The sequence below is a fragment of the Vicia villosa genome, linkage group LG4, assembly GCF_029867415.1.
Source record: "Vicia villosa cultivar HV-30 ecotype Madison, WI linkage group LG4, Vvil1.0, whole genome shotgun sequence".
Taxonomy (NCBI): Eukaryota; Viridiplantae; Streptophyta; class Magnoliopsida; order Fabales; family Fabaceae; genus Vicia; species Vicia villosa.
In genome coordinates, this window is record NC_081183.1 from 146,382,920 (window position 1) to 146,407,156 (window position 24,237).

Here is a 24,237-nt window from a genome sequence, read left to right on the forward strand (position 1 = left end):
TTACTTATGTAACAAGTAACTTAGCTAACACCTTATACACTTGAATTACACAACAATCCATCTTAATTTAAAGTCTTTACATTTATTGCATGGAGCATACTTCGTATCTATCCCTTCACCATACTCTTTGACATGTTACGTTGAATGATGAGATATACTCAACTTCATAAGAAGACAATGTCGCTATTGTTTTCTTCTTGGAGCATCATAAAATATGAAAACTGAATATCTTGAACACATATTCCATTTTTCTTTTTTTTTCCACCTTGTGTACATACCAATAAGAGTCACAAAAACTTGTCAACTTATCCCTCCAGCCATCAGTTTTGGAAATACAATTCTAATGCCTACTATGCCTTCAAGATATCTTATGATCCTTTATTTTACCTGCACATGTGATAACTTAAATTTTGGCATAAATATGCTCATCACTCCTACACTGTGACTTACATCGGATCTCAAATTGCAAGTGTATCTAAAAAGTTAAACCATTTGCTAGTATAAAGTGCTAGCAACAACCTTTGTATCTTCATATTTGCTTAATTTTGAATTTGCTTCTATAGAAGTAATTACTAAGTTGTTGTTCTTCGTATTAAATCTCTTAAGGATATTGCTAATGTATATCCTCTTATGAATTACCAATCCTTTCATGGTTGCAGAAAATTCAAGGCTAAGAAAGTAACCTAGGCCACCTAAGTCAGTCCATATTAAATTCAATTTTCATGTTGAATGTAAGATTCTCAATTCGATTGTGATTGCTTCCTATGATGGGTAGGTCATTCAAAAATAGATATATTATGCTAAGATTGTCGTAATTCAATTCTTTCACATAGATTTAATGTTCTATTGTACGCTTGGAATATCCAATCTACTTTACGAACTCATTAATCCTTTTATACGAGGCTCTTGGAGAATATTTCAGCCATAGAGCCCTATTAAGCATCTAGACTTTGGGACCGTTTGTTTCACCATTTTTTTAAGAATGTTTTTTATAGTGTTACATATTTTTGTGTAAAAAAATTTACAAAGAAACTTTTCATATAAGTTTCAAATAAAAATTTGGTTTGAATAGTTATTCTTAAAATGTTATTTTAGATATTTTATCATTTTATTGAAAAAAAATTTGATATAAAATTTCAAAAAGTCACTTAATTTTGAAGCTATTTAAAATATCTTTTCAAAAAATCATTTTTTAGACACAACTTTCTAGATATATGTTTGCGATTTTGACTATGTCTTGATCTTCAATAATGTATGTTTATGTTATAGAATATCAAAATTAGTCTTTCAATTTGAAAAAAAAATGAATATAAGAAAACTTGTAATATTTTGAAAATACAACGAAAAAATCGATTTCTTTTAAAGCTAAAACAATTAGGCCAGTTACCTTGTTCACTTTTGACAATGAATCTCCAAGGCTCTTCAATCAGGTGATCAAGATGTAAACTTGACATTTAGTTGAACAAGATTCTATTGCAAAAATTTAGCCACATATACCATTAGAATACATATTTCATTCTTCTTTATTGCCTTAATTTCTTCCTCCATTGCAATAATCCACAGAGAGAATATAAGTGTTTCTACAAAATTGAGTGGCTCGTTATTGATAAATAAAATTAGGTGCATTAGATCTCCCTCTAGTGTGATCCTCTGATATAGAATGAAATCATATTCTTGGAGACTTTTAGTTAGGAATATAATCCTATGGGATCTTCTTGCTTGATCTACATATACAACACCTTTTGTTTATAAATAACACTCATTTTGGTCATCATGGAAAGTAAACAACATTTTTAAAGATGATATAACATCTTGAATTTCCCAATTCCAATATTCATGTTTATTCATTGTAACACATACTCTTGCTTAATCCTCTAGGTAACAAGATTGTATAACTTTTAAGAACCTACAATATGGTATCATATAAGAATCATTACTTCACTCTTATTTTCATGCTTCTTTCTTCTTTGGTCGGAGATGAGTTGGAAATATGAAGAGTGAAAAAACCCTCAAGTGTTTGACAAATGGAGTGTGACATGGCCATATTTCCTCTAGGACCATGTTTAATATCTTTGTTGGACTCTTTTTGAGCATGCAACATGCAATTTTGACAGCTTCACCACCAAAAATCTATGTGGACGTTGCTTTTCTATTAGCAGATGTATGGTCATATTCATAATATCTTTGTTTCTAATATCAAAAATACCTTTATGTTGAGGAGTGCATGTTGGAAGCTCTACTCTGTCGCAACTTCTGCATCTCTCTCTATTTCTAGTTTCAAAACGGAATAGTTTGCAAGGTGCATGGAAAATCCTTTATGAAGAAATTGACTTATGTTGAACAAGTTACTCATCATGCTTAGAAGAACATAACAATGATGAGTGCTTGATTTCTTTTCCTTCCTTTTAACAAAATATTACCAACTTCTGATGGAATGGTTATGATATTCGTAAATCTTATCTATGTATTTCTTGAATCATCAAAGTTTACTAGTCATTCTCTATGATTTGAACAACATGTATCCGGATACCACTTGTCTATGCTTCACAGTTTATCATTTTTTGTCGCCATCAGAAGGATGGAGTATGAATCTAAGTGACTCTCATCATGAGCCATGTGTGCCTCATTATTTGCACTGCCTTTGGCTCTGGGAACACATTTTGTTTTACACTCATATGCAAAGTATCCAAATTGTTGGCAATTATAACAATTAGTATTCTTCTTGTTCATTGGTTTCTTTCCTTTCATTTTCTATCTTAATGAGTATTGTTATTTTTTGAAGAAGGTTCAGGTTAATAATTTTTTTTAGAGTTATTTTGCTGAGACCTTGCTTTCTTGATTTTTTCATTTCCTTTTAAGTTTGAACCACAGTCTTTTTTGGATGTTTCAATTGGTTGAGGCATTCTTCCTTTGGTTCTTTCAAGCATCGTCCATTCATGTGCTTCCAAGTAACACTGCAATTTCTCATCCCTCTTTATATATAGATCATTTGATTACTCAAATTCATGTGTAATATAATCAAATTTAAAGGAGAAAGTGTACATCACTTTGTTGTTCATGATGGTTTGATTAGAAATAGCTTCACCATATCTCTTCATCTCATTACGGATTGTTGTAATCTTGTTAAAATACTCAGCAACCTTATAATTATTCTCCATTTATAACAACTCGATTTATCTTATCAAAGTTTGAAAGATAACTTTCTTGAATTTGTCATCTCCAACATGACCTTTTTAAAGAACATCCAATGCTTTCTTCAATGAAGAGTTCTCTCAATTTTCTTGAAATTGATAGTATCAACACATTGAAGGATGAAGAACATCTTCTTGAAATATTTCTTCTTCGATTCTTTATAAGAAACAACCTGAACATATAATGCATCATTGAGAAGATCGTTCAGAGTTTTTTGCACTATTTCCAACACATCTTAGAACCCAAAGATTGTCTTCATTTGCTTTTTCCAAATATACCAATTTTTTATGTCAAGAACGAGTAGTTTCCTACCGAAATTGCATCCAAATTCTCAAAAGAACTTGTCATGTTCTCTTTATGAATAAGTAGAATGGACACCAGATATTGATAACTAAAGAACCCAAGAGCTTGAGGCTTTATATACCACTTGTTAGAACTATACTCCCACATAAAAGAGAAATGGAGAAAATTAAAGTAATTTGTGTATATTGCACTTCACATTCACATTGATTTATTATCTTCTTGTGTACATTCAATAATGATGGTTATTTATACATCACTACTTGAACTTACAAACACTAACAAGAGTCGACAATATAATCAACCTAATTAGTTAGTTACCCGTGTAACAAGTAACTTAATTAACACAATCTAAACTTGAATTACACGTCAATGTACATCTCATGCTCAAAAGACTATAAACTATTACAAAACAATAATTTTAGCTTGACGATAATTGCCATATTGGTCAAGCTCCATTGCTTTGTCACAATTTTTTTCTTCTAAAAAATCTAGCTTGAAAATTATCACATATTTTTTCTTTTGATAAGAAACTATGATATGTTTAAACTGATAAAAAAATATATTAAAAAAGCATAACTATTGTTCTAATCAAGATCTCAAATTTATGAGTAAAGATAGAAGATTTTAAAGTATTTTAGAATTGAAGGAAGAAAACACTAGTTAATAAATGTTTGGGGTGTAATCCTTATAAAAGACGGTGACGGTAGAATTTACTTGCAAACACTTTAACATCTAAAACTCTATTTGCGAATTATGAAGGAAAGAAAATAGATGATTTCATAAGAAAGAAATTAGAAGAAACACAAGGAAAAAATTATAATATGATACTTTTTTAAAGAATAATTTTGTATAGAATGATAAATGAATGTTTATTATTAATAAATTTTTAATTTTTAATATATTATTACAGCATATATTTTAATTAAAAAGTTTATATTAGTCCTCTAAAATTTTCCTAACTTCTCCTCCAATACATTTTTAGTTCCTTCAAATTATTAAAATTTTATAGTATGAATAAATTTAAGTCTCAAAACTCTCTCCACTTGAATTTCTCTATGTTTTTCTCTCAATCATTCATTTTTTTCAAAAATATTTGTCCCTTTTTCTAAAATCCTAAAGAAGTATAAATCAATATATTACTTGATGAATGATAAAGACCCTAAATAAGTTTTTTTTTTCAAAATTCGGGTATGTTGTCAGTTATGGTTAGTGGAAGCCATACTCAGGAGTTTAGAATGGAAAGAGGATTACGTCAGGGTGATCCTCTATCGCTATTGGTTTTCATCACTGCGGCGTAAGGATTTGTTGGTTTGATAAAGAATGTTATTTCTAGTTCGACTTTTCATCCTTTTAAGCTTTCAAAAGATCTTAAGTTTAGCTTGCTTCAGTTTGCAGACAATACGATGATATTAGGGGATGTAAATTGAGACAATATTTTGGTTGTAAAACTTCTGCTTCGGAGTTTCGAATTAGTCTCTGGTTTGAGAGTGAATTTCTATAAGAGTAAGGTCATTGGGTTGAATTTGGAGGATAGTTTTCTGATTCGACTTCAGCTTTTCTTTCCTGCACTATAGCACATATTCCCTTTATCTTTTTGGGCATTCCAATTGGTGCAAGTCCGTGAAGGAGAGTCACTTGGGATCCAATTTTAGTGAAGCTCAATAGCAGGTTCTCTTTGTGGAGAGGAAACCATATATCTTATTATGGTCGTTTGGTATTGTTAACGTGGTTCTTAACTTCATTCCACTGTATTTCTTCTCTTTCTTTAGAGTTTCGAAATTTATTTTGTAGGAGATTATTAATATCCAGAGGGATTTCCTTTGGTAAATGGAGGAGCACAAGCGTAGGATTAACTAGGTTTCATGGGTGGATATCTGTTAATCAGGATCTAATGGAGTGTGGGGAATTAAAGACTGTGAGTTATTCAACAGGCGTTGTTGGTAAAACGGGCTTGGAAACTTTGTTCAGATAATTCTATTATATGGGTTTATATTCTTACTTTTCGCATGATACTAGAAGTATTATGCTCGAGCCTTCCCAGTCTTCTTCTTCTTCGATAAAATCATCTTTATGGTGGAGGGACTTGAAGGAAATAATGGGTCGTTGGCGTGTTGATGAGAATTGGTTCGGTAAAAGTATCTCTTGTAAGCTGGGAAACGGAAATTTGATTGACTTTTAGAGTTATCGTTGGGTAGGAGTGCAAGCACTGAAATTTACCTTTCATGCTCTATTTGGGGTTGTTCTGAATTCTGCAGCCAACATAGTATCGTTGGGTTATTGGTTTGAGGGAAAATGGTCATGGAATTTAGATTTCGGTGTCGTTACGTTGTCGATAGTTGCGTCTTATGAGTTGCGTCAGCTTTTGTGTATTTTGGTAGATTTGCATCCTTTTCCGCGGGAGTCGGTCACTTTCATTTGTTGGAGGGATCCGCTTGGATTTTCGATTAAAGCGGCATATTTGAGGCTGAATTATTTGAGGTCGACAGGGTCATAGCAAGTTTCCACTCATCCTCATTTGTTTTCTAAGTTATGAAAAGTCCTCGTTCCTTCTAATATTTGTTTTTTCAGTTTGAGATTATTTATCGATCATCTTCCTATGCGTACTCAGCTTTGCAAAAGAGGTGTTTTCAATTCTAGTGGCTTAGACTGCCCTCTTTGCTTAGTAGAAGAAGAATCGGTTGTTCATCTTTTCTTACATTGTAGTATTTCGGTTCAAATTTGGTCGGGTTTGTTAACTTAGTTGGGTATTCCGGCATTACCTATGTTGCGGCCTATTTTGGAGAGTTTCGAAGCTTTTGATTCTCTCTTGTTATGAAAGATCGAGAATAAACTCTGGAGAATCTTGTGGTTTGCAGTGACTTGGAGTATTTAGCTGACTAGCTAGGAATGCAATTATATTTAAAAATCATATGTTGGATGTTCCTTTAATGTTCGAGTTAAGTCTATTTTGTGAGATTGGTTGAGCATTAATAATAACGGTAGGATTGAATTCTCGTGGGAGGATTGGAATGTTAATTCATCTGCCTGTTTATATAAGTCTTATCGAGTTAGCCTCGATTATATTTTTTTCTCTCCCTCTTATTTATTGGGTTGAGCACCCCTGATACTCTTATCAATATAATTCTTTTGTTTATAAAAAATATATATAACTTTGGTAGGTGGTTTGTAAAAAAGAATGATAAAAACCTATTAAAGAAATGTCAGAATTGTTATTTAAATTTGATTAACTTATTGGATAAGGAGTGGCTGTAATTAAAAAGTAGTACTACGAACTTTGGTTTCACCTATATTTAATCCAAATTTAGGAATTTTTTTGTTGAGCTAACCTAATGTAGGATTACTTTTTTGAACTAACCTAATGTAGGATTTCTTTTTTGAGAATTAACCTGATGTAGGATTGGGAATGCATAAAGGGAAAATTATGGAAAATATATTCTATTAATGTTCTCCGCCGTGTTTAGACTCAATGAAATCATTTAAATTTTGTAATGAAGGAAGTCTAAGCCAACATGACAGCACCTAATATTGACCTAAACAAAGATTAGATTTGAAGATGCCATGACGTATTGATGCTCCGGTTTTCATTAATTGGTTGCACCAACGTAGTTTTACATATAAAGTAATAGTGCCCAACAAAACTCCATAATTATAAATAAATTTCCTAATATTTTTTAAGGATAATTGACATTTACCCTTGCTATTAGGGTTTTAGTTTTCCTCCTATTAATTATTTTTTTTGGATTACCCCTGTATTTTTAGGGTACCCTCTAAGCGTGTAAAAAACAGTAAAAACTCAGGGGGTAAATCAAAAAAAACAAGTTTACAGGGGGTCTAGGGGGTAAATCATAGAACTTTTCATATTTTAAGGAGGTAATTCAAAAAATAATAATTAATAAAGAGGAAAACCAAAATTCGCCCTAATGGCAAGGAGGTAACAGATATTTATCCCTATTTTTTAATACACGTTTAGTTATTATTGAGAATAAGGGATTAATAAGAAATGATAAAAATTTGAGTGAAGATCCTCTCCATTTCTCAAAAGAAATGGAGAACACAAGTACTAAAATATTTGTGTATAAATGCATATATTATTGAAATGTGTGACATATTTTTTTTTTTTTGAGTAATCAAGAATCAATAAAAGGAAGAACAAAGGGTTCTCCAATCCTTTTTACACAAAAGTGGACAAAGCCTCCCAAAAAAGAGAAAAAAGAAAATACCAACCAATTCTAGCTATTTAAGGAACAATAAGGGATCCTTAATGAAGTCATAGAAACTATAATTGGACTTGTGATTTTCTCCCAAAAAAGACCACTTCCAAACAAGAAACTTTACATTCCACACCGTGTTATCAACACTCCAACCGTCATTCCGGAAACAAATGCCGTTCCGAATTAACCAAATGGACCACGTGGTTGCCATCCAAAAAAGCCCCCACTTTCCCTTCCTAACTTTGTTGACTTTACAAAAACTATACCAATCCGAAAAATTAGCTAAACAATCCTCCTCCTTTCCTACCGGTTTACCTAACCACAACGCTATATCTTTCCAAATTAGGTCCACCACTTTACAACTAAAAATGTGTGACATATATTTTATATAATTTAACATGTATTTCATGAAAACATTAGGAGTACTTGTTTCCTCCATTTCTTTTAAGAAATGGAGAAGATCTGAACTCTAAAAATTTAGTTGGAATATAGTATAGGTCAATGGAGAAATAAAGTAATAAATGGAACGGTGATATTATGGTAGTAAGAAAGAACAATTATTATGTGAAGATTTCAATCAAATTTTTTGCGACCTATATTAAAGTAACCATGTTATGGTTATCATGATCATAATATATTCCTCCGTGACTTGAGCAATGATTATTTAGTTAAATTTAAAAGAATATTGATCATTATAAAAATTGATTGGAGCAACATGGTTGCATTACATTAATTTATATATATTCCTCATGCACAGTACTAATTGAATAAATGATTGACATTAATTGGTTGGTAAACGAAGTCCAACCAATCAATATATGGTGTTTGACATGGACTTGTAAATTGTAATACTGAGGGAAAATAATCCATTTATGATTTTTTATTTGAAAAGAAAATAAAAATAAAGAAAATGAAAGTTAAAGTAAAAGAAAAGAATATGAAAGAAATGAAAGTGAATAAAAATAAATAAAATATTATTTAGTTGTTTAGTATGAGTGAAAGTTATAGAAAAGTGAAAGAAAAAAGTGTGTATATATATATATATATATATATATATATATATATATATATATATATATATATATATATATATATATATATATATACAAAGTTGTATATCTATTCCTATATTAAATTTAATTAAATAAAATATTTTATATTATAAAATATATTTATAAATTATATACTATATACTCCTTCTGTCTTACAATAGGTGTTCTTTTTTATTTATCTCAAATTATTTATCCTTTTAGAATATCAATGTAATATTTAAGTTAAATATAGAGTCCTCCTTTAAGAATTATTTTGTGATCCGCCCTCTATAAAACAAAGATTTCCTTTGCAGAACACCCTATTTCATTGTTTGGCTGACTGTGCGATTAGGTGGCAGTCCAGCATAATTTTTTTATTGTTAAATTAATTTTTAATTGCCACGTAGAATTTAATTTTTATTTATTTACTTTTAAAAAAAATTTATATATTATATTTTGTTACCTCTTTTTATTAGTTTCCTTTTTCATTTTTCTAGTTTAATTTTATTAATATTTTTTAAAAATGATTTAATTAATATTTTTCAGAAGTTATCAAAATATTACATATGAGCCTCTACCTATTTAGATTCAAATGTCATCCACATACTCTACTATTGTTATCAATACAGTAGCCAAAATTTTACATTTGTTTATAAACATTTATTTCTCTCTACTAATTGATGTGGGACTACATTCTGCTACCCACCATTTCTCCTACACCAATGACCTACCTACATTACAATGTCTGCTTCCATATACCCATGTTTACAAATTACAATACTTTAAAACCAAACAATCTTGTAACAAAATATTAAAAGAAAATATGAGAACACAACATGGTGAAGCTTCAACAACTCTCTCACTTTCATTTACTATATAGCATTCAATATAAACATGCAAAACAGCTTGTATAATTTGTACTATATATAAACATGCAAAACACAATTGTGTTTCTGAACGTACGTAGTGCTAAGAAAGTGGACACAAGACGAACCTAGTGCTGAGAAAGAGGAGCTGTTGAAAGCTGCAGTTTGTCGTGTGGATGCCGTGGAATAGAGCTCATTGCCGCAAAGAAGGTAACTATTTCATTTCAGGCCAATTTCTATATCACAGTATAATTTTGTTTCAGTATATTACATTATTTCTAGCCATTCTCTTGTTCATATTCTACCATATATGGAGACGCCACAAAAAATAGTTATACCAAACTGGCCAATAGTTGGCATGCTACCATCAATTATTTATCACCAAAACAATATTCATGATTATGCAACCCTACTTTTGAAACATTATGGAGGTACTTTTCATTGCAAAGGACTTTGGTTCACAAACATTGCCAACTTTATCATCACTACTGATACCATGAATGTGAACTACATTCTTAGCAGGAATTTCAAAAACTATGGTAAAGGGTCTGGTTTTCATGACATTTTTGAAATTCTTGGTGTTGGTATTTTCAATTTGGATGCCAGTGAATGGAAACAAGAAAGATCACTCCTCCAGTCATTGCTCAAAATGAAAAACATGGAGATATTCCATCAAGAAAACATTCAGAAGAAGCTAGAGAATTGCCTATTACCATATCTTGATCATGCATCCAAAGGTATACAAGTAATTGATTTACACGATATTATGCTGCGGTTCACCTTTGATGTTACTTGCACTTTTTTATTCGGATTCGATCCTAATTCCCTTCCTTACAAGTGCAATGAGTTTACAGATATTGCTATAAAAGCAACCTTGTTTCACTTGTTTTGACTCTTCAGAAACTTCTCTCGCTTTTCTTTGAAACACTTCTGTCTCCTCTTCTTTTGAAACTTCAGTCTTCCCTTTTGCATTTGCCTCATCCTGAGCTGAAGTTGTGCGCCTCTCCTTTGATGCCTCGCCGCCATGAGGTTTTGATTGTTCGATCTGTTTTTCCACCGGTGTGCGAACGATTGGGGTAAGGGATAAAGGTATGGTTGATGTGTTCTTAAGCATAGTTCTCGAATCTGATAGCCCATCGGTATTTTCTGCAGGTTCCGGATCTTCAGGTGGTTCGACGTCCGCCGGAATCGGGGATAACAAATGAGATGGTGGTGTTCCATAAAAAGCTCGAAGCTGGGAAACGTGGATAACCGGGTGGATTCGCGACGAGGGTGGAAGATCTAACCTGTAAGCTGTGTTACCGATGCGTTGCAAGATCTTAAAAGGGCCAAAATACCTCTTTGCCAGTTTCTGCGAAGATCGTCGGACCACCGATAGTTGACGATACGGTTTCAGTTTGAGCCACACAAAGTCGCCTTCGGCAAAGGTACAGTCTGTTCTTCTTTTGTTACTATGGATTTCCATTTTCTTTTTCGCTTTCAACAGATTCCGTTGCAAAGTTTGTCTTAAGTCTTCTCTCTTTTGCAAGGACTCCTCGATAGTCGGAATGGTGGCAGATCCAGAGGTGTAGTTTGGAAAAGCAGGGGGAGAGCGGCCATAAAGGGCTTCGAACGGCGACATTTGCAGAGCTGAGTGATAACTAGAGTTGTACCAAAACTCAGCCAAATGTAAGTACTGAAACCATCTTTTTGGATTATCACTCGTATAACATCTTAAGTACGTTTCAAGACATCTGTTGATGACTTCGGTTTGACCGTCCGTTTCAGGATGATAGGCGGTGCTGTATTTCAAAGTTGTACCTTGGACACGGAACAACTCTTTCCAGAAGGCGCTGAGAAACAAGGGATCTCGATCTGAAACTATGGATTTTGGGATACCATGTAAGCGGCAGATTTCCACAGAGAAGCGGATGGCGAGATCTTTGGCGGAGAACTTGGAGGGAAGCGCTATGAAGTGGGAAAACTTTGATAGTCTGTCACATACGACCCAGATCGTGGTGTGACCCTTTGAATTTGGTAAGTGGGTAATGAAATCCATACTCAAATCATTCCAAACTTCAGTAGGTGTAGGGAGGGGTTGAAGGAGGCCCTGTTTTCGGTTTGTCATATATTTGTTTTGCTGGCAGGTTGTACAAGCTTTCACAAAGTGTTTGACGTCGTTGTAAGCTCCTGGCCACAAGAATGAAGAGGACAAGCGAGCAAGTGTTGGTTGCAGCCCCGAATGGCCGCCTTCTGGAGAGCAGTGGAATTCTGTGATGATTTGATTTCGCCAGGTGCTATGTTCAGGTAAGAAAATTCTGTCTTTGAAATAAATCAAGCCATCTTTGTTCTGAAATTTTGTGCAACCCGTTGGCTCTGTCTGAATCTTGACCATCAAACGTTTCCCTTCTGGATCTGACATATAGTATTGTTTTAATTGTTTTATGAGGACGGGAACTGGTGAGGAGATGGATAACAGCAAGGAGTCGTCGTCCGATTGTATTCTGCTTAGAGCATCAGCCACTTCAAGTACCATCAAAGGTTTCGGCCAATCTAGGATAGCTTGAATCTTCTCTGGATCTGGGGTTACACCATCACATGAGATAATATGACCTAGATAATCAACACTAGGGACAGCAAACACACATTTTGAAAGCTTGGCATAAAACTGGTTAGATAAAAGCAAGTCTAAAATCAATTTTAAATGATGAGCATGATCAGATAATGAAGAACTATAAATAAGTATATCATCAAAGAAAACTAACACAAACTGTCTCAGATATGGTCGCAGCAAATCGTTCATAGCCGATTGAAAAGAACTAGGAGCGTTAGTTAAGCCAAAGGGCATCACTAAGAACTCATAGTGTCCATCAAACGTTCTGAACGCAGTCTTATGAGTGTCCTGTGGTGTCACCCGGATCTGGTGGTAACCGGATCGCAAATCAATCTTAGAAAAAATAGTTGCTGAACCCAATTCATCAAAAAGTTCATCAATAGTTGGTATAGGGAAACGGTCACGGACGGTAACTGCATTAAGGGCTCGATAGTCCACACAAAATCTCCAAGAGCCATCTTTTTTTCTAACCAAAAGAACCGGAGAGGAATAAGGGCTGTTACTAGGTTTAATGATCCCCTCAAGTAGCATATCTTTGATAATTGTAGTCATGGCGTCTTTTTGAGAGTGTGGGTAACGGTATGGTTTAACGTTGATTGGTGGAGTGTTAGGTAGTAAAGGGATATGATGGTCATGGGCGCGGGCTGGGGGTAGGCCTTGGGGTGTTTGGAAAATTTTGGAATAGGTTTTTATAAGGGAGGAAATCTGATGAGGAATTGAGCTTGGTAAAGATTCAAGGGTAGAATTAGGGTGTGTTTGGGATTTTGGAGGAGGGTCATTGGATGGTTGGCAAAGTAAAAGGTGGATTGAGGCAACATAATCTGTTTGAATGAGGTGGCAGACATTGTTGAAAGTTGAGTGTGTGATAAGAGTTTTTGTGTCGCCGGTGATCGTAATTTCATTATTTTGGTAGGTAAATGAGATCCTAGGGATAGAAAAATCAGCAACAATAGGTCCTAAGGTTCGTAGCCATTCCATTCCGAGTACAACGTCTGCCCCTTCTATTGGAAATAAGTGAAAAGGTATGGAAAAAGAAGTATTTTGGAGTTTGATGGGAACTTTCGGGCAGATACCGGAACAGTCTAATTTTGAACCGTTGCCAACCATGACTGAAAAATTTGGGATAGGGTGGGTTGGGATTTTGAGGTGCTGGGCAATGCGTGGTTGTAGAATATTGTGTGTACTACCCGTGTCAATCAAAACCGCAACAGCAAGTCCATTTATGGAACCTTTGAATTTTAGAGTTTTGGGAGAAAAGTACCCATTGGCAGCCTGTGGTGAAAGTTGGAAGTAAGTGTCATTTTTTTCACAAGGAGTCTCTTCTTCGTCACCCGTATCAACATAGTCCAATACTTGTGTCTCCTCATCTTCCACCAAAAGTAGGAACTTGCCTGTGGTGCATTTATGCCCCGGAATAAATTTTTCATCGCAATTGAAACACAAGCCTTGGGCACGACGTTCTTGTAGTTGACTATTGGACAACTTCCGAATGGGAAGTTTGGTAGGTTGAGCGGGATTTTGTGGTTTTGTGGGGAGGGTGGGATTCGGGTTGGTGGGAGAAATGGGTGTGGATCGGGTGGGGTGGGAAAAGGTTTTATGAAATTTAGGCTTAGCATCCCTTAATTTGGATTCCACAAGCTTTGCAAGCCCGATAGCTTGAGATATTGAAGTGGGCTTTAGAATAGCTAATTCGTTCTGAATTTCCGGAATTAACCCTGAAAGAAAACAATTCAGGATTGCTTCTTTAGAAAGGCCCACCACCAGATTTCCCAACTTCTCAAATTGGGCCTGGTACTCAACAACAGAAGCAGATTGTTTAAGTTTAAATAATTCTGCTTGGTGATTAGCATACGTGGAAGGCCCAAAACGTAACTCTAATGCCCTTGTAAAAGATGTCCAATCCACTAATTCATGACTTTTATGCATCCACTTAAACCAAGCTAGGGCTTCACCCTTCATGTAAAAAAACATCATAGCTAAGCGGTTTTCAGGCAGTACATTGTAAAAAGTAAAGAATTGTTCCGCTTGGAACAACCATTCCAACGGTTGAGATCCGTCAAACAATGCAAGTTCTAATTTGGGGGTGCGGAAAGCTGGAAGTGTGGAAGTAGTGGGCTGTTGGGGGTAAAGAGTGTGGGGAGTTTGAGCAATAGAGAAAGGGGGTATGGTAGTGTAAACTGGGGGTGCTGTATAGAAAGGTGGATCCATGTATTGGGAGGTTGTAAACATTCTTTGGTAGGGAGAAAAAGCCGTTTGGAAGGATAATGAGGGAACGGGGGTTTGGCTGTGGGGGGAAGGGGTGTGAGTAAAAGAAAGAGGTTGGGTGAAACGTGTTTGTGGGGATGAGTGAGGGTTATGAGTAGCAGTAGTGAAAAGAGGGATTTGGGTTGTACCTGAGTTTGCGGAGGAGAGATACCCGCTGTGAACAGTAGCAGCAGATACAGCAGAAGGTGAAAGGGTTGTTTTGCCATGAACAGTAGCGGTAGGGTTTGTAGATCCGTGAACAGTACCGCTGTGGGTGGCAGATCCGTGAACAGTAGCGGCTGGGGTAGTGTTAGCGGGTTGTTTTTCACTTTGTGAAGCTAACTTTGTAAGCAAACTCATCATATTCTCATACCTAGAGTCTGAAAGTTGTTTTTCCTTGTCCAATCTAGTATGAAGATCCTCCATTTCGCAATGAGCCTTAAGAAATCGTTCATCCATTTGTTGTTGAGTTTCTTGCATAGCAGTGTCAAGATGGAGGTGGGCTGTTTGGACAGCTTCATCCACAATTTCTTTGGGGTTGGGTGGTTTTGGAGGAGCCATGAATTCAAGATGAAAGCACCAATTTGATAAAGAGAAATTCAGCAACTAATAAATCTAAAATTTAAGGTAACTAAGAACAAACATAAGACAATAGATTTGCAGCAACAATAAAGAAATAGATTGTGAAAATTTTCTTTTTTTCTCAAAGAGGAAGACAACCCTTTAAATACTCTAGGGTTTCTTAGACCTAAAGGTTGTTCCCATAATTGGGCCTAGCCCAAAAACGAAAATTACAAATAAAAACTAGACTTATTTTGTCACATAGTCTTTCATCCACATAGGCTTGACTTTAATTCTATTGGGCCTAATAACAAATGAGTTTACAGATATTGCTATAAAAGCTATTTCTATCATTGAAGAAGTTTTATTGTCCAGACACTATATTCCAAAATGTATCTGGAAGCTACAAAAATGGCTACAATTTGGTCAAGAGAAGAACACCAAAGCAGCAGAAGTAAATTTACACCAAGTCTTAGACAAATGTATATTGAAAAGCAAGGAATATGCTGATGAATCACATTCTTTCCTTGTAAAGTATCTAATGAAGCAAGAAAAATCTGACAAGTATATTAGAGACACTGCACTCAATCTCTTGGCTGCAGGTAATGGAACAGTTGGTGCAGGTCTCAGTTGGTTCTTTTGGCTTATTGCAACTCATCCTATTGTGGATGCTAGAATTATTCAAGAGATGAAAGATAACTTTTTACGCGGCGAAGATCTCGATAACCTAGTTTACGTTCATGGAGCTATATGTGAATCATTAAGGTTATATCCTCCTGTACCATTTGAACAAAAGTGTGCAATAAAGTCTGATATACTTCCTAGTGGAGACCATGTTAGTCCGAATAAAAAGTTGATATATTCTTTGTATGCAATGGGAAGGATGGAACAAATATGGGGAAAAGATTGCATGGAATTTAAGCCTGAGAGATGGATAACAGATAGAGGAGAGATTATTCATGTTCCATCTTACAAATTCATAACATTTAATTCAGGTTCTAGAACTTGTATTGGGAAAGATATAACCTTGGTTCTAATGAAAATGGTTGCAGCTTCAGTGTTAAGGAACTTTCATATACAAGTGGTGGAAGGTCATTCTGTTACTCCTAGTGTTGCTATTGTGCTTCGTATGAAATATGGATTTAAGGTTAATGTTACTCAAAGGTTTTTGATGTAACTTATAGTTATAAGAGTGATGCATGTTTGATTTTCTTCTTTAAGCATATTTGTGGTGTTTGTTTTGTGCTTGTTGAATAATGTTATGGTCGGATATGACTATAATACTTTCTAATGGATGCATTTTGTAATGTTTGAAATTATCAATTTATCATGTGATACATATAATCAGTTATTTAACATTTGTTTCACAAGTAAACCACTAATTATCTAATGGATGCTTATAAACACATTCATTTTTCATATATGATTATTTAGTAATTCTGTATAAAAAGATGACTAATTTAGTTGAGCAAATACTTAATTCAATTTAAATCATAAAATACTATATATATATATATATATATATATATATATATATATATATATATATATATATATATATATATATATATATATATATATATATATATATATATATATATATATATATTGTTTGAGCTTATATAATAGCATGAATTTTGTGAGATTATTTGTTTAGAAAAATTTATGAAAATAACATAGGACGTTATTAAAAAAAAAAAAATATTTTCACAAATTCTCTAAAATATATAAACTTTACTTTTATATTTTAATATAAAATAAAAAATATAATATAAAAGTAATAAATTTATTAATATTTATTTTTTTAATAAACTTTATTAATATTTATTAAAATAGGTCAGTAAAATAGGCTTGTGGTCTAACCTACTAAATAGGCTTATATAAAAATGTTTAGACATTTTTTATTTAAAAAAAGTCTGACTTACTCTTGACCTATATAAATTAGACCATAGATCCGTGTTAATTAGACTATCTTATTCTCATTCCTACCAATATTGCATCTCTTTCCACTATTTTTATTAGTAGTTTAAATCATCTTAACAGACAAAGAATAATTAAATTGATTTTCACTTTAAATACGAAATTGTCTTTGTAAAGTTAGATGATACAATTGTCCAAGTTTTGCAATTTCAAAGTACTAATTAGAGTGTTATAGATTTTTTTTACAATTCCAAACAACTATGAGTATGTTTGTTTCCGCTTTGAAAAAATGAATTTTATTCTTTCTATTTTTTAACAATTAGTTTTATAAAATTGTTATTAAAATATTATAAGTTATTTATATTTGTTTTTTTTTAATTGAAAGATTAATTTTGACATCTTATAACATAAATATATATTATTGAAGATTAAACATAGTCAAAATGACAATATTTTAAAAAAAAATTGTAATTTAAAAATGATTTTTATGAATTTTTTTTGCAATAATTTCAATTTTAAGTGATTTTTTGAAATTTTGATATCCAAATTTTTTTTATTAAAATGATGAAATATCTAAAATAACATTTTAAGAATAACTATTCAAACTAAATTTTTATTTGAAAATTTTATAAAAAAAATTTTTATAATTTTTTTTCCACAAAATTATGTTACACTTTAAAAATTATTTTTTAAAAAACCCAAAACAAACGAGCTCTATATTAAGCATTTTTCCTTATACATACAATATACATAGAGAGAAAAAATTCGACATAATCGGATAAAAAAATCTTATTAGAGAGAAGGGAGAGCCTCTCTCTCTAGTTTTTTTTCTAGGGCAATGTCTTGGGAGCAAGTTCAAAGGAAGCACTTCAAGAGTATCCAACCTAAATGGGATACCTTCCCTTTCAACTGGAGGTCGAAGAAGGATGAAGCTAGCAGTGTGGTGTCGGTGTTTTGTTCCAATTTTTCAGAGAGAGTGAAAGCGGAAGATTTGTTTCGTCTGTTTGGGTGTGTAGGCAAGTGTGTGGAGGTTGCTATCTCTCCTAGGAGGAACAAGTGGGGGAAACGTTTTGGTTTCGGGAGGTTTCGTGAAGATGGCGATGTGAGGTTGCTTGCGTTGAGATTGAACGCGATTCAGATTGATGGTGTGAAGATTCATGCAAATATTCCCAGGTTTGAGAGAAAGCCTTATGGAAGATTGGAGGGGGACGTTGCTGTGGCAGGTTCGTTTTCTCCTTTGGTCAAGGAGGGCGATAAGTCTCAGCAGAGAAAGGAAGGAGGCAGCGGGAGCAGAGGTTCGGTGGGATTATCCTTTGCGGAGGTGGTAGTGAGGCCTAGTGCGATGGAAGAGTCATTGAAAAGAGCTTATGTCGGTTTCGTTGCGAATCCAGGAACCACTTACAATATTCAAGATCACTTCTTCTCTGAGGGATACTTTCAGATCAAAGTTACTCCGATGGGGGCAAACATGTGCCTATTAGAAGAAGCGGAGGAAGGGGAGATTGAGGCGTTGATTAATGAGGCTGAATCATGGTGGAGGCAGTGGCTTGTTGTGCTTAGACCATGGAACGAGATGGACGTGGATAAAGATAGGACGGCGTGGATTCGTTTCTTTGGCGTTCCCTGTCACGCTTGGAGTATTGATTTCTTTGAGAATCTTGCGAATTCTTTCGGGTCGTATATATGCTCTGATGAATCCATTCAAAATAGAACCGGTCTGGACGTAGCTAGAGTGTTGATCAGGACTCCGGTGGATTACGTGGTGCCAGTTTTCATAAAAGTCAAGGTGGATGGTGTGTTCTATAGATTGAGACTAAGAGAAGAGTTCACTTCTTTATGTAAGGTGAGCAGCAAGGTGGTAATAGCGGATGAATCTGAATCAGAGGATTCGGTATCCATGGGGGGTGTTTCATGTAGTTCGGAGGAAGGTGAGGAGGAAGACGGTGACGGAGGTGAGGTCAGGGTTGGCGAAACTCTGAGGGAGGAGCCGGGAGAGGGAGGTTCCGGAAACGTAAGAGCAAACGTTGACGGTAAGGAGGTTTGTTCAGCGGACAAAGGAGAGGAGGGAGTTTCGAGACTGTGTAAGGTTACTTCAGGGAATGATGAAAAGGGGAAGGTACCTTTATCGTTTGACCAGGCGGTGATTGCAGCAAAAGGGAAGTTTTGTTCATCTGTTGAGTGCATGGGGAGTAAGAATCAGACGGATTATGCGGCTGCTTTGGAAAAAGGTGGTTTTGGTTTTAATGAGTCTGTCATTGGCCCAGTCTTGGGGGATAAGTTAAAAGAGGGGCCCACTTGTGAGCTGGCTAATGGAAGGAGAAAGAAAATAAAATATAAAATGATCGGGGGCAAAAGAGGCTTTTTGCATAAGACAAAAGGAAAACCAAAACGAGGGGTAAAATCTATTTTGCAGCGGAAGGGAGAAGTGGCTGAGGGTCCCTCAATTTCGGACCCTATATCCAATTTCTCTGTAGAAAACTCGAGAGGTGAGAATAAAGAAGATCAGCAAAGTTCCGGCGCGGCCTATGGGATGCAATCGGAAGATTCTCTTATCGGCAGAAATAACATCAGATTGAAGGAGAATTTTGGCTCCTCAGTGGGTAAGAAGATTTGGAAGCTTCTTTCAGAATTGGGGGTGGAGAGACCTGCGGATCCAGAAGACTGTTGCGTGGAGTTAGAAGATCTGGAGAGGAATGATAGTGTCAACAAGGAAGGTAGGAAGGAGCATTTCAATTAGTGCCCATGATTATAGGAACTCTAAACATAAGAGGGGGTGGTAGCAGTGCTAAAAGAAGAAGAATCAACAACATTATTAGTAGAGGTAATCCTGATATCTTTTTTATTCAAGAGACTAAGATGGAGAACATTTCTGTTTCCTTGGCTAGTAGTTTTTGGAAGAAACCAGGTGTGGAATTTTCTTTTTTTTCTTCAATTGGGGCAGCGGGTGGTATTATGTCTCTCTGGGATTCTAACACTGTGAGGGTCCTTTTTAGTTTTGGTGGAAGGGGTTATTTAGGTCTGAAGGTTGTTTGGAGGGAGAAACAATATTATGCAGTGAATATTTATTCGCCTTCGTCTCTGGCTGAGAAGAGGATTCTTTGGAAGATGTTACTGTTCTTGAAAACCATTTTTCTTGATGGGGAGTGGGTCTTGGGTGGGGATTTTAACGCAGTCTGTAATAGGAGGGAGAGATTTGGTGATTCGGTCTTGAATTCGAGCAAGGAGTGGTCGGAGTTTGAGGAGTTCATCAGGGAGAGTGAAGTGGAGGATGTTCCTTGTAAGGGCAAAAAATATACGTGGTTCGGAGGTAATGGGAGATCGAAGAGTAGGATTGATCGTTTTTTGGTGTCTAGCAATATTGTTAGAGATTGGGGGGTGGTGGGCCAAAGAGTGGGGGATCGTGATATTTCAGATCATTTCCCGGTGTGGTTAGTTTGTGACAAATCTAACTGGGGACCTAAGCCTTTCAAAGTTAATAAGGAGTGGTTTTCGAATAAAGATTTCATTCCTTTCGTGAAAAAAGAATGGCTCTCTATTAAAGTGTGTGGTAGGGGTGATTTTATTCTTAAGGAGAAATTGAGAATTCTTAAAGAAAAGTTGAGATGGTGGAACGTTAATATTTTTGGTAAGTTTGATTTGGAGGTGAAGGAGAACGTCCGCATTTTGAACGAAGGAGACACGGAAGTTGGGGAGGATGATTTTATAGAGACTAATGAGGTGTTGGATAGGAAGAGAAGGCTTCAAAGGATATTTGGTTGAATTTGAGAATCAAAGAAAATATGTTAATTCAAAAATCAAGGTTGAAGTGGTTAAATGACGGTGATGCTAATAGTAAATTTTTTCATGGGGTTATGAAAGCTAGAAGAACCCATAATCATATTGGATCTCTTGTGACCGAGGATGCCATTTTAAACTCGGTTATGGAGATTAAGGAGGAGGTGAAGAATCATTTTAAGAGGAAGTTTATAGGGGAGGTTAGGTCAAGGCCGATGTTAGATGGAATATCTTTTGATGTTTTGGGAGAGGAGGATAAGGCTTTTTTAGAGAAGCCCTTTGAGGATTGGGAAATTAAAGCGGCAATTTGGGATTGCGACGGTTTGAAGAGTTCGGGCCCCGATGGTTACTCTTTCTTTTTCATTAAGAATTGTTGGGATTTTATGCAAGGGGATTTCTTCAATTGTTTCCGGAGTTTCCATAGGGAAGCGTTATTGTCTAGAGCGATCACATCCTCTTTCTTATCTTTGATTCCGAAGTCTTCCAATCCTTTGGGTTTGGACGATTATAGACCGATATGTTTGGTGGGTTGCGTCTACAAAGCTATTTCCAAATTGTTGGCTTCTAGGTTGAAATTGGTCTTGGGTTCCATAGTGTCAAATTGCCAAAGTGCTTTCGTTCCGGGTAGGCAACTTCTCGACGGTGTATTAGTTGCTAATGAGGTGGTGGATATGGCTAAGAGAGAAGGGCAAGGGTGTCTTCTCTTTAAGGTTGATTTTGAAAAGGCCTATGATAAGGTGTCTTGGAATTTTCTTCGATACTTGTTAAGGAGAATGGGATTCGGGATCATTTGGATGAAGTGGATGGAGGCGTTGATTTTCTCTAGTAAGATGTCGGTTCTAGTGAATGGTAGTCCTACGAAGGAGTTTGAGGTGGAGAAGGGTTTAAGACAAGGCGATCCTTTATCCCCGTTCCTCTTTGTGATTGTGGCGGAGGGTTTGAGGCGGTTGGTGGCGAGGGCGGTTGCATCGGGTGATTATGTTGGTTTTAAATTGAAAAGGTCTTGTTCGGTAGACATCCTCCAATTCGCCGATGATACACTTCTTTTCGGGGAAGGGACTTGGAAACAAGTGTGGACTATAAAGGCAATTTTAAGAGGTTTTGAATTAGTTTCCAGGCTTGGGATAAACTACCATAAAAGCAAGCTAATTGGAATCAATATAGAAAATCACTTCTTGGATTGTGCTTCTCACTTTTTGTCTTGTAGAAGAGAGGATAGTTCTTTTGTTTTCCTTGGAATCCCCATAGGTATTAATCCTAGAAGGATCTCTTCTTGGAAAACTATTCTTGGCAAAATCAAGTTGAAGTTATTGGATTGGAAGGCTAGGTTTTTATCTATGGGGGGTAGACTAACTCTTCTAAAGTCCGTTCTTAGTAGTTTAGCTATTTTTATGCTATCTTTTTATAAAGCGCCGAAGAAGATTCTAAAGGAGATAACTAGGATTCAAAGTAACTTTCTTTGGGGGGGAGGAGGAGATAGGAAGAAAGTTCATTGGGTGAGTTGGAGGAAGTGTTGCTATCGAATTGATGAAGGAGGCCTCGGTTTAAGAAGAATTGGGGATTTCAATTTAGCTCTTCTCCACAAATGGCGTTGGCGGATTCTTGAAGGTTTGGAATCGCTTTGGTATGATGTTTTAAAAGCTAGATATGGTGATATTAATCTTCAAGTGATGGGAGAGGTGGATTCTTATTCTAAAAAGTCTAATTTTTCTTTTTGGTGGAGGGATATGCTTTCGGTTGATAATGAGTACAAAGACAAGGTGTTTATTAATAATTGCAAGTTCAAGGTTGGAGATGGTTATCATATTTCTTTTTGGCATTCTTGTTGGCTAGAGGACATCACTTTAAAGGATGTTTTTCCGGTGGCTTATTTGTTATCGGAAATGAAATTCGTGTCTATTGCTTGTATGGGAGGGTGGGTAAATAATGAGTGGAAGTGGGGGGACTTGGGGATTAGCATGAATTGTGATGTGGAGGCGGGGCTGGAAGTGCAGCAGCTGCACTTGCGGCTGACTTCGGTGAGGCTGCAGCAGGGGCAGCGTTGGTGCAGGGATTCTGTGTCTTGGATCGGTGGGGAGGAGGGAGTTTTTTCGGTTCAGAGCTGCTACTCTTTGTATGGTAAATTTCATATTCCGGTTGGTCCTCGTGTGGAGTTTTCGGATGCTTTTTCTCTTCTATGGAAAACTTTGGTTCCTCTTAAAATTAAATGTTTTAGATGGAGATGTTTCTTGAATAGATTGCCAACTATGGATATATTGGAAGCTAGAGGTTTGTCTTTTCCCAATTCTTCTTTATGCATTTTTTGTGAGATTGAGAATGAATCTTTGTTTCATATTCTTCTCTCTTGTCGGGCATCCAAGCTTGTGTGGAGGGTGTGGACCGTCCTTTCGGGCCATACCCCTCCGTGGGTGGGATACGTGAACTGACTCTTTTTTGTCGATCGGACGCTTTCGCGTCACTTTTGAAAAAGTTTACAGAGTCGCCACCGACCTTTTATTTTATCCAATGAAGGAAAGGTTTATAAAAGAAACAGAAAAAAGACCTTTGAGAGATTCTGGGTAAGGGGGTAGGTTATACAAAGGGAAGGTGTTAGCACCCTTTGTATCCATGGTTATCCATGGGCTCTTTAGTTTGCTTAGCTCATTTGCTTTACTTTTCAATTGATTCGGAATGCTTTACCTGTGTTTTTGAAATACCTTTGCAAATAGAATTTGTAATGATCCTTGTGCGGATATATACAAATGCTTGTTTATCTTTCGAAAGATGTTTTGAAAAGATCGTTAATTTTGTAATGATCCGTGTTTGGATGTATACAAAATATTGTCTTTTGGAAAATTCGTTTTAAAAAAACAACAGTGTATGAGAATTTTGTTTGTTTTGATTTTGAGCAAGCAAACTAGGAGGTCTACCCTGAGTTAGGAGGTCTTTATCCTTGTTCCCTTTAAAAATCTATCCATTCGTCGGATATAAACAAAAGGTTCGATTTTGTACTCGAAACAGTAGAAATGTAACTTTGATTTTGAAAAGAGTGAAAAGGGGTTACCCTAGGAGGTGCAAATGTGATTGTGATTGAATTCAGATATTTATCTTTGAAGTTAGTGATCTGACGGTTCAGTTTTATCTTTGACATACACGCAGTTTATATGGGTGCTGGAAATTAAAATGCGGAAATGTAAAGTGCAGAAAGTAAATCTACGCTATTACATCGATTGTGCGGGAAATGTAAACTAGCCTATTTACATGAATTTGACATCCTATACATTTATCTAGGAATTTTAAATTGCAAGAAATAAAAGGCATATTTTTGTATTTTTGTGATTTATTTTAAATATAATTAATGCATTATTAATTAATTTAAAATAAAGAAAAGATGGAAATATGATTAAACCTAGCAAATAAGTTTAAAAATATGTACAAAATGTTTGTTAATTGATTTTAGAACAAAACTAATTTTTTTTGGAATTTTTGAAATTTGTTTTTGGATATTTTAAGTTAATCAAAACATAATTATGCAAATAATTACACAAATAATTAAAACTTAA

General features: G+C 35.2%; 1 protein-coding gene and 1 pseudogene across 1 annotated transcript; both read left to right on the top strand.

Annotated features, from left to right (window-relative positions):
• The first annotated feature begins 9,644 nt into the window (after positions 1-9,644).
• Positions 9,645-16,178, top strand: LOC131598026 (alkane hydroxylase MAH1-like; annotated as a pseudogene).
• A 3,485-nt stretch (positions 16,179-19,663) lies between these two features.
• Positions 19,664-20,680, top strand: LOC131598027 (uncharacterized). The gene has a single exon (XM_058870675.1). It carries the CDS (start codon positions 19,664-19,666, stop codon positions 20,678-20,680), a length of 1,017 nt encoding a protein of 338 aa, XP_058726658.1.
• The last annotated feature ends 3,557 nt before the right edge of the window (positions 20,681-24,237 follow it).

Bases quoted from the DNA above. Each gene is read 5' to 3' on its own strand.
- LOC131598027 (XM_058870675.1), top strand. From the start codon at position 19,664: ATGATTATAGGAACTCTAAACATAAGAGGGGGTGGTAGCAGTGCTAAA.